General features: G+C 40.8%; 1 protein-coding gene across 1 annotated transcript; it reads left to right on the top strand.

The window, feature by feature from the left end:
• Positions 1–1,549: 1,549 nt before the first annotated feature.
• AP5M1 (adaptor related protein complex 5 subunit mu 1) lies at positions 1,550–7,556 on the top strand. The gene is made up of 8 exons (XM_026051467.1): positions 1,550–1,561; positions 2,596–3,309; positions 4,868–5,095; positions 5,178–5,317; positions 6,061–6,146; positions 6,235–6,350; positions 6,599–6,695; positions 7,458–7,556. The coding sequence occupies exons 1-8, from the start codon at positions 1,550–1,552 to the stop codon at positions 7,544–7,546; spliced, it is 1,482 nt and encodes a 493-aa protein (XP_025907252.1). The 3' UTR covers positions 7,547–7,556.
• The last annotated feature ends 2,132 nt before the right edge of the window (positions 7,557–9,688 follow it).

Raw genomic sequence — 9,688 nt, 5'->3', positions numbered from 1 at the left:
TTTTTTTTTTTTTTTTTTGGCATGTTTTGGGGGTGCTTTTAATTGTAATGACCCCAAAAAAGGGGGTGTTGGAAGCCCTGCTTGCTTCTTTGGTGGTTCCATGCATCCAGGGAGGCGCGGGACAATCGTTGGGGAGTCCCAGAGGACGGGACCTAGAGAGGAACTTGGTGGAGCTGGAGGGAGGAGGAGGAGAAGACACAAGAGCCGGGGCTGTTCCTGAGGCGCAGGCAGCTCCCCACAGGGSATATTCCCTTCGGGATTGGCGCTGGAGAGCTCCTGTCACCCGCAGGACCTGCCCGGAGGCCTCCCTGCTGCAAAGGCAGCCCCTGTGTGAGGAGCGGAGGGTGCAGAGGGAGGGCTGGAGATGGGCACGTCCGGAGGAACTTGTCCCGTAGGCCGTGGTCACGATGGCGACGACAAGCAGAGCCCCTTTGAGCAGGGCAAACCTTGATACTTGGGCTTATGTCCAGGCTTACATCTTCTGCATTCCCAGAGGGAATTACAGAGCTGTGGAAACCCAAGGTTTATGCCTCTAACTGACCATAGGCCTGACAAGGGACACGGACAATATAAGGAATGCTGGATCACATGGAAACCGATGGTTTCCAGACATAGGCACCCAGCTGGAGATACGTGAGCCCTAATCTTTAACCTTAGAGAAGACATCTGGGACATCAAAGCATTCCACGTTTTTTTTTTTTTTTTTTTTTTTTTTTTTTTTGATCTAACCATAGCTTAATCCAGGAGAAGAGTGTGTGTTCTCTCCTGAGCTGCCAAAGTGCACTGATTCCAAGAAACTTCAATTTTTTTAATGCATCATCACTTTCCGAGAGGATAACCAAGGGAGGGTAAAGGGCCTGAATAAGCACCCGGTGCACCAGCTGAACCTGAGAAGATCCAGGAGCAGCATGAGAAGACTTTCCTGGCGTGGGGGAGCTTCGGCAAATGGAGCGGGTGGATTGGGATGTTAGCAAAAGGTCAGGCTGAAAGATCTCCCTTGTTTTTAGAAACATCTGCAGCAAACAAGATGCTCGCCAAGCTGACAAGAACCCTCTTATCAATGGCCTYGCTCAGGAAAGTCCTTGTAAACTTGCAAGTTGCCAACGCCCCTGTTTCCCTGTTGCTCAAGATAGAAGAGGGACCGCGGGATGCATCTCCCTGTCTTCTGCATCCTGTTTACAGATCTCGTGGCCCTGGCTTCTCCCCGCTTAGATTTGCCTTTTCCTTACAGAAACACTCGAGACGCCTGAGCAAGACTCAAACAAAAACAGCACAGTGACTAAAAATAAACAGGAGGGAAGTAGAACTGCCTGCAGTAAGAGACTCAGCTAAGAAAAGTGGATGTAGGGAGGCTGTTAACCAGCAGGATAAAACCACGTGAGTGTTGAGGGACAGAAGAGGAATGTCATGTACAGAGACATGTACTGCACTGCTGAGATSACAAGCTGCAAAGCAGTTTAAGAAATAAGACTATCAATATGTCTTCRAAAAGACAGTGTAAAAAAGAGAACTAATGGAAGGCATTTGCAAATGTGTGGATTTTTCGCCCATGTTTAYGAATGTGAGCCTAAGCACAAACCACCATGAGATCTGTTGTTGCAAGGTGACAGGCAAAGTGATTTAGCTGGTTACACTGTGTAACCTGTGACAAGGATTTTGAGATAATCAAGGGAAGTCGCAAGAAAGAATACGGAAAAATGTAGCCTGGATCAAGCTTAATTTAAGAGAGATTCAAAGTAGTTCATAGTTCCCCAAAAAATGAAAACCAATGCATTAGTAGAAATTAGTAGAAATCATTTTTTTCTCAGCTATTTATTAAAAGACAACTTTTTGATACATTTAGGTACCTTCAAGAGAAATTCATTCTCATTTTCTTGAGAAAAAAAGTAATAATAGTAATACAGAGAAAAAGRTTCAGATGTTGCCTTGAACAGCTAATGTGATTTTTCCTCAAACATTATCTGTAGAAAATATAAAGCGGAGTGCATGTATTGATGTAACATGGCAATTATTAAATACCCCAAAGTTTATGTCTTTGTAACAATATGGTTGCATCTCAGATACTCAGAAGTTGACAAATTAAATGATGAACCAATCAGCAGATTTAAGTTGCACATATTACACATAGCCCATAAAATTCATTTCACCTCCACAAAAAGATATGCAACTGTTACTGTGCAGTAAAATTTTCTTGGATTTATAATTTTGTRAAGATTTTTAGTTAATGTTGTCAACTCAAAGCCACGACTGTAGAGCAAATAAGCAAGCTCAGAATGGCAATGCAAAACCTGCATACAAGTAGCTTAAGTTTCATTAGTGCTGCTTAAACATCCTACATCTTCGTGCGACAGGAAAGGTAGACAGATGGACAAATGGACATTTCTTTAAAAAAGTGAACAAATGTGTTTGCTCAAAGTGTGTACTAAAAATTTGCTAGCTGTTTTGAATCCAAATTACGTGTGCAGAAGTTTTATTGACAATGATGTTCTGATCCTAAAAGAAACCCATCCTTGATTATGGAATATTACACAGATGTTGAAAACGTTCCTTGCCTCTCTGACAACCAGCAAAGGGACTGTGTGACTCTACTTTTAGGAATTATGTTTGCATGATGTCCTGGTTTGCAGTAGCATTAAGACACTCTCATTTCTAYGTCACAGACGTTACCCCACTGTCGAAGTGCGAGCAAAGGCCTTCAATGGATCTACGCACGTGGCTGTGCCGGAGGATGAGGCTTTCCTTAAAGCCTTGCTTTTCGAACTGCGCATCACGGACCAGCACTTCGTGGAGTACCGAGACACCTGCACTCGCCTTGACACCTCGCCCGTGTATTCGGTGCGCACCGAAGCGGGGGATCTCTGGCCCGTGGTGGCTTTTCAGAAGAGTGATCTGATCTACGCGTGTCTTGCACTGGTCGAGGAGCCCTTGAAGCCCCAGCCACCCATCTTCAGCATTAGTGGGATCCCACAAGGACTTGATCTTTTGATAGGCATTCAGGACTACATCTCTCCCAGTCGGAAGAATGAAGCCGAGTTGAGCGCCAAAATAGGCCAGCTCCGGAATTTGCTTCTGCAGGCCTGTCCCCTTGGCACCCCCTTACAGACAAACATCCGCAGCTTGAACAGCTCATTTGATGACATTCAGGACTTCTCTACRCACAGTGACCCGAAGCAGCCAGCTTGGAGAACCAACACGTATAAAGGCAAACCACACATTAATGTTTCCATCTCAGAAAAAGTCAAGTGCATGCAGTACGACCAAAAAGATATCATGGATGTGTGGCAGGTGTATGGAACTGTAACATGCAAGGTGAGAACATTTCTTGTGCGAGTCTGCCCAAACCACTTACCTTTCAGGCAAGCTGAAAAAGGAAATATTCAGCTCATTTTGCTTATTTGCTAGGTCTTTTGCTACCATAGTATTGGAAAGTGTCGCAGACCATTACATACTAGCAGGGAATCTTATTTTGATCTTTATTGTTATTTTCCTGCATTTCTCACTATTCGTGGGAGTTAAATTTCCAGCAGTAACTACATCCTGTGTATTTCTCCAAGTTTTTTTTTTTAGTGAAATAAGGAGAAATTCAGTGCAGTATTTGAATATAAAGACTAAGAAATGGTGATTTTAATGCCAAGTTTACTTCCAACAAGCTAATAGACGATATGTTTAATAATTTGTCAGAAACTGAATTCCTGAATAAGTCAGGATGTCTTCACATGAGTGGTTTTTTTTTTAATTAATTTTCTTACCAAACAAAAGTTTATGTTCTACCCTGCTTCACTGCAGTGTAACAACGGATAACAAATCCACAAGTTGCAGTTTTTATGACTGACATAAAAATAGTTGGTACAGAGTCTGGTGAACAAAAACATTTTTATAGTTTCTTGAGCATTATTGTACATGACAAAGTTATTCATTGTTCACGACTAGAAATCAGGGAGTTGATTAAAGATGTCAGTAATAATTACAAAATCTTAATGTAATATGAAATATGTTGATATTTGAATCATCTCTAACTACTGTGATGCTTTTATCACATTTAACCCTCCTCTTTGTCTCAAAGCGTGCTTAGGAAGCACGGTGCCTTATCACAGTGCATTGCATTTGTAATTTCTGCTGTTTGAAGAAGAGGAAGACCTTCTAATAAAGGAGATCGCGCTAATTTAATTATTAGCAAGAGGTGATGGGATCCTCATCAGCCAAGGAAGCCAACCTGAGCACTGCGCTTCTGAAGTCTAGGGTATTTCCCACCAGACATCGTGGCAGGGATTATGAGGTTGAACAGCTTCCTGCTCTCCGAGGGACAAGTTTCTAGGTCAYCTTGCAGAGTGGATGGCCTTACATAAAAAGCAAGCCCTGGTGTAACCATGTGCTGCTGAGCTGGCACGCGAAGGGCTGAGACAAGGGATGCTCTGCATGTGGCGGCTGAGAAAAAGCTGGCATGAGACCACGGTGGCCATTAAAAGCATGTTTGAATGCATTAACTATATTATTAGTTATATTAATATTAATTGTATTAATTATAAATTAGTGTGTTGATGTGAAACCAGCTGAATTAGATTGTCACTGAGTGTGTTTATATAACATTTATAATGATTTCGCTGCGAGTTCTTGACTTTCTTGTATGCTGTTYTCTAGATAAAGAATATTTACAAAATAAAAGCTATGTTGCCAAGGCTGTGGGCCAGTAGTCATGCTGTGTGAAAAGCAAGAAGGAAGGGGACTTTGCTTTGAAAGTGTTTTTCAGTACTAATATTTGAAACCAGTTGAATTTTTTCAATGTGCTAATATTTGCATTTGGTTTTTCAACATGCAATTCTGATTTGAGGGAAATATTTTAGAATAACTTCTTCATTTTTTTTTCAAGTGTGATATAGAGGGAGCTGCACCAAATGTCACACTCAGTTTGAATCTCCCTACTAATGGCTCTCCCCTCCAAGATATCGTGGTCCATCATTGTGTGACTTCCGTTGACCCTGCCATGTTCATGTCGACCAGCATCGACACGTCGGATGATTCTGCCTTTAGTGGACCATATAAATTCCCTATCATTCCTCCATCAGATTCGTTCGACTTGTGTTCCTACACTTCCCAGGTAAGAGCATCCCTGATCCTCATTGTTTTCTGGTCTGCAGAGAGATGTGCTTCACAAGGGAATAAAAATATCTGTTCTTCAGGTGCCCGTTCCACCAATTTTGGGACGTTATCAGCTGAACGAAGAGGGATCGCAGTTAAAAWTATCAGTTAATTTAAAGCTTCATGAAAGTATAAAGAATGCTTTTGAGTACTGTGAAGCTCGTATGCCTTTTCCTAACAGGTAAGAATAAGAACTCATGAATACATTCCTTGCTTTTCTCTGTAATCTTCCTAAAAGGAACCTATCAGAAATCAGTATTAAATGTTTGGCTACCTCAAAATAATGGCAGAGGAGACTGATGTAGTAAGGTGTCAAGAAACTCCTTTAGAAGTCTTGTAATTTCCAATTAGAATATTTCTTAATATTCTGAATAATTTCTTTTTTTTTAACATAACCTTTTTTCCTGAGTATTTTTTTCCATTGTGTGTAGTCACAATACTCCAAGTGGATTAAGTCTTGAGATCACTTCCAACCCAGGGTTACTGTTCCTTAAGTCTGCTAATCCTAGCTATAGATCAGCTTATCAAAAATATAGTTATTTAAAATTAAAATGATCGTTTTCATTTAAGCCTTTATGACAACTGCCATGAGTGTATTGTCACATAATTATCATGAAAATTTAAAGATGAAATGATACAAAGTTGCTGGTGCTGATAATAATGTTCGTAAAATACTCTCAGTGAACTGAAGACAGTGGAATATCAACAGTTTTCTTATGATTACTAGGTTGAAACCACAGTCATTTCCTCCTGCTCTATAATTTCTTTCCATAAATTAATGGTGTGTTTAGATTGGTATGATTTGTCTGTGTGCACATAAATAATGGCTTGCGGTATTTGTTACTTTCTTTAACAAAGCAACTGTTAACAAATACTGAATAATACAAATTTCAATGGCTTTAATACCCCTCTTTCATACCACAGGGGCCCAATCACTCATTTGGAATATAAAGTTAGTTATGGCCAACTGGATCTGTCACGAGAGAAGAGCTTACTGGTCTGGGTCATAGGTAAGCTGTGCACCCCTGAACCCTCCCACCTCTTCCCCCAGTCGGTCTTCCATATTCAGTGTGTAATAGATGCTGTTTCTGGCTTTAGGACAAAAGTTCCCTAAGTCTTTGGAAGTTTCTTTTACTGGAACTGTGGCTTTTGGCCCTAAAACTGAAGAGAACACGACTGATATCATTTGCACTGGGAACACGGCTTATGTAAAAGTAAGTTGCAGTCTAAGGAAAGATGCCTTAGTAATCTTTTTTTTATTTTTTTATTCTTAAATTGGCTGTGAAGACAACATTGATTTTGACCAGACCTCTTTGTTCTCAGTATGGACTTTTCTGTTTTCTTGCCTGCAGCATATGGTATCCTTGCCATTTTGGGATACACTTGCACACCAAGAGCATGTAACATAAATACAGTAAGCGTAACAGCATGCGTCTGATTGTGTTTTCCTCTCTTTCTCTAGCTGTATTTTAGGATTCCCGACTTCACACTTACTGGATGTTATGTAGACCAGCATTCTGTTCAGCTCTTTACACCAGGCAAACCAAAAATCAATTCATGTGAGTTACCARACATTGATTTAGCTGAAACCTTGTAGTGAAGTTATGAATTGGATATCAGTGGCTAAAAATAAGTAGCTAAAATTGGGCAGTTAAAAAGGAAAAATCCTAGTTTCCTTGAGGGAGACAGAGAGAGAACCCCTCTGTGTAGCCTGGCCTCTTGGTTACAAGAGCAGAAGATGGAAACCAAGTCTGCTTTTCCATGAATTAACACGAATAGTTCCAAGTCTGCACCAAAAACATTACTAATTGCAAACACCATAGCCATTTGTTAAATCTGAGCAGTCATGTCTATTGAAAGCATTTTTATGTGTTGCTTTGTATCTCTTTTCACTTCTGCTAGTCATGTTAGCAGAAGCCTAGAAACGCATTTAAAAAATGGCTATTCGTTTTGTGACAGGTTATATTCAGTCCTCAATTATAACACCAAAAAACATTATTTTTGTACTGTATATTTTATATCAAATATGTAATTTATATTCATTGAACAAAATCCAAGACATCCACCTGCTTTTGACTTAACCTCTGTTTGAATTTTAAGCTTATGACTGATATATTAGTAAAGGTAATTGAAGCTGAGACTTTAAATGTTTCATTATCAGAAACAATTTTCAAATAATAATAAGAGCCTTAGAGTTTAAAGAGGCCATTAAACCTTTTCTGTAAACTAGTAAGATTGGATTAGTAGTCTTTTAACTGGGATGAAGGAATGTCTGATTGTAAGGCACCTCMTAATGCTAATTTCTCTTGCCTGTTTTTTAGCCCGGGAGCTGACTTCCTGTGATTACTACATCTGGAATTCCAAAGCATCGGCACCTATCATGTACAAAACCATATTTACTAATGAATGATTTATTTATTTAAACAACAATAAAAAACAGCTAATTAATGTTAGTGATACAATAAAAAAATGCAGCATTTTTGATGTGTATGCCTCTTAAAAAATCTGTTGTGAGAAAGACTGAAAGAATTTGGTTTTCTTAACCATTTAAAAACAACTTATGCTCATTAAGTCCTGGATAGCAGCTTAGAGAAGGAAATGAAAGGGTACTTGCCCTGCCCATTTTTATGTCCGTTTTAAGATKAACTGGTGCAAAATAAGTACCCGGTGATGCGGGTGATGTCGACTGGTGTGGCTGAACATGTCCTCCCAAGATGATTCACAGTTACCTCACTGACTTTGTAAAGCAAAGGCTTCACCAGGTCATGAAAGCTTTCAATGTCTTACTCCTGTCCTGAAGGTACAAGAATCTTCTTAAACCCAGATTAACAGGAGAGTTAAAACCAAGAGAGTTCCCTTCTTCTGGCAAGATGATTTTGTGCAGAAACGAGTACCAGATATGGCAGAGCCAATAATATAAAAGAATTTTAAGAGAGGCAGAGTGATACGAGATGTCATTTTACAAGAGGGGATGACAGAGGAGTCTTCATTGCTCCTGTCTGCAGAGGTAATGAGTTTGTTTTCATATCTGCCTGCAAACTGCATTGTTCTGAGAGCTGAATTACTGAGTGCAGAAATGTGAACCTGATTTTTAAAGGCACAAGTCTAACTCTGAGCAGACAAAAACAGCTACGTCTGCTGGAGGTTCCAAGAAGCATCAACGAGCCATTTTCCCCAGAAAAAAAAAAAATATAGACTTAAAGGAAAAGGACTCAGCTTACAGAGGAAACCTCTAATTTTGAGAAGAAAATTGGTATCTGCAGGAACACAGGAAATGGAGTTATCAGGAAATGAGCAAATTCTGAAAGGCTGGTGAAAAACTGAGGAAACCTGGAGAGCAGCACAAAAGAAGAGAAGAATGCGGTCTAATAACTGAGCGTGCCGGCTGCTCCTGCCCTACCTCTTGTTTAACTGTACGCTGTGTGATAAATAAGATTAGTGATTATGTAAGGAGAAAAGTTTTAAGCTATAATTTAAAAAATGCTTAGATTGAGATAGTAATCTAATTGGTTGGTTAAATGTTCTAAAGAATGGATTAATTCATGTGAGACATGCCGTTCGCCTGCAACTGCTATGCAAACTTATCAAGGAGAGCTCTGCTATGACCCATTTCACAAAGATGCTGCGAGTCTGTTGTGTTTAGCAGGCAAAAGGTGAATTAATGAATTTGCTTTGGGTCCAACCCTCATCTTAGGCAGCTGCATGCCTTGACACCACAGTGTGCATGGGGACAGGGGGTGTCTCTACTGCAGCAGTTCAGATCATGCACCGTGTGCTGGGCACATCTCAGTATGTGGGGTGGGCTTCCAGCCTTCCCATGAGAAGCGCGGACACTGTCTATGTGGCAGAGCATCCCATGGGAGAAATGGCTTTTCTCCTTTGCAGGTGTCTGAAGAACCCTCCCCAGGAAATGGTCTGCAGTGATGGGACTGCAGAAACTCTCGTGGCACTAGAACAAGAGAGTCCTCTTGCAATTCAAAGCATGGAGGTCTTCCCACATCATGTTCCTTTTTGGGTTTCCTTTTGCCTGTATTTCCAGCTTCTGTCAAGATTAGGACATCTACAGTACTCAGGAATGTGAGCTTAGTCTTGGGTGCTGCTCTCAATGTCGGTTTGGATGGAGGGTGGCTGATGCTTCTCTTCTAACCATGAGTGACTTTATACATCTGTGAGACATCAGCACTGATATAGAGAGGTTGTGATTAAGCCTTTCTCCTGGTTTGATGGCTACACTTCTGTTTTGGGAAGGGGAAAGGCTGAATCTCCAGGATGCTTAGGAAGCTTGAGCCTTCGTAAGTTCAGATGAGGGTGTCTCCTGTGTATGGAGGAGCTGGGTTTGCATCCTCATGGAGAAGAAGGGTAGTGAACATGTGTTCTCCACCCCCTGTGAGGTAAAAGGAAGGAACAAGCTGATTTTCTCATTGGCAATAGCAGCCTTTTCCATAACAACTAACCTGTGAGAGCTGCTTGAACCACTGCCATCTTATGCAGAGGAGATAAGCAGAGGAACACTTGATCTCGTTCAAACTAGACAACAAGCAACTCGGCTGTG

Source organism: Nothoprocta perdicaria, unplaced genomic scaffold (genome assembly GCF_003342845.1).
Source record: "Nothoprocta perdicaria isolate Ctin4 unplaced genomic scaffold, notPer1 scaffold_76, whole genome shotgun sequence".
NCBI lineage: Eukaryota > Metazoa > Chordata > Aves > Tinamiformes > Tinamidae > Nothoprocta > Nothoprocta perdicaria.
This window is presented reverse-complemented; position numbering and strand designations above follow the sequence as displayed.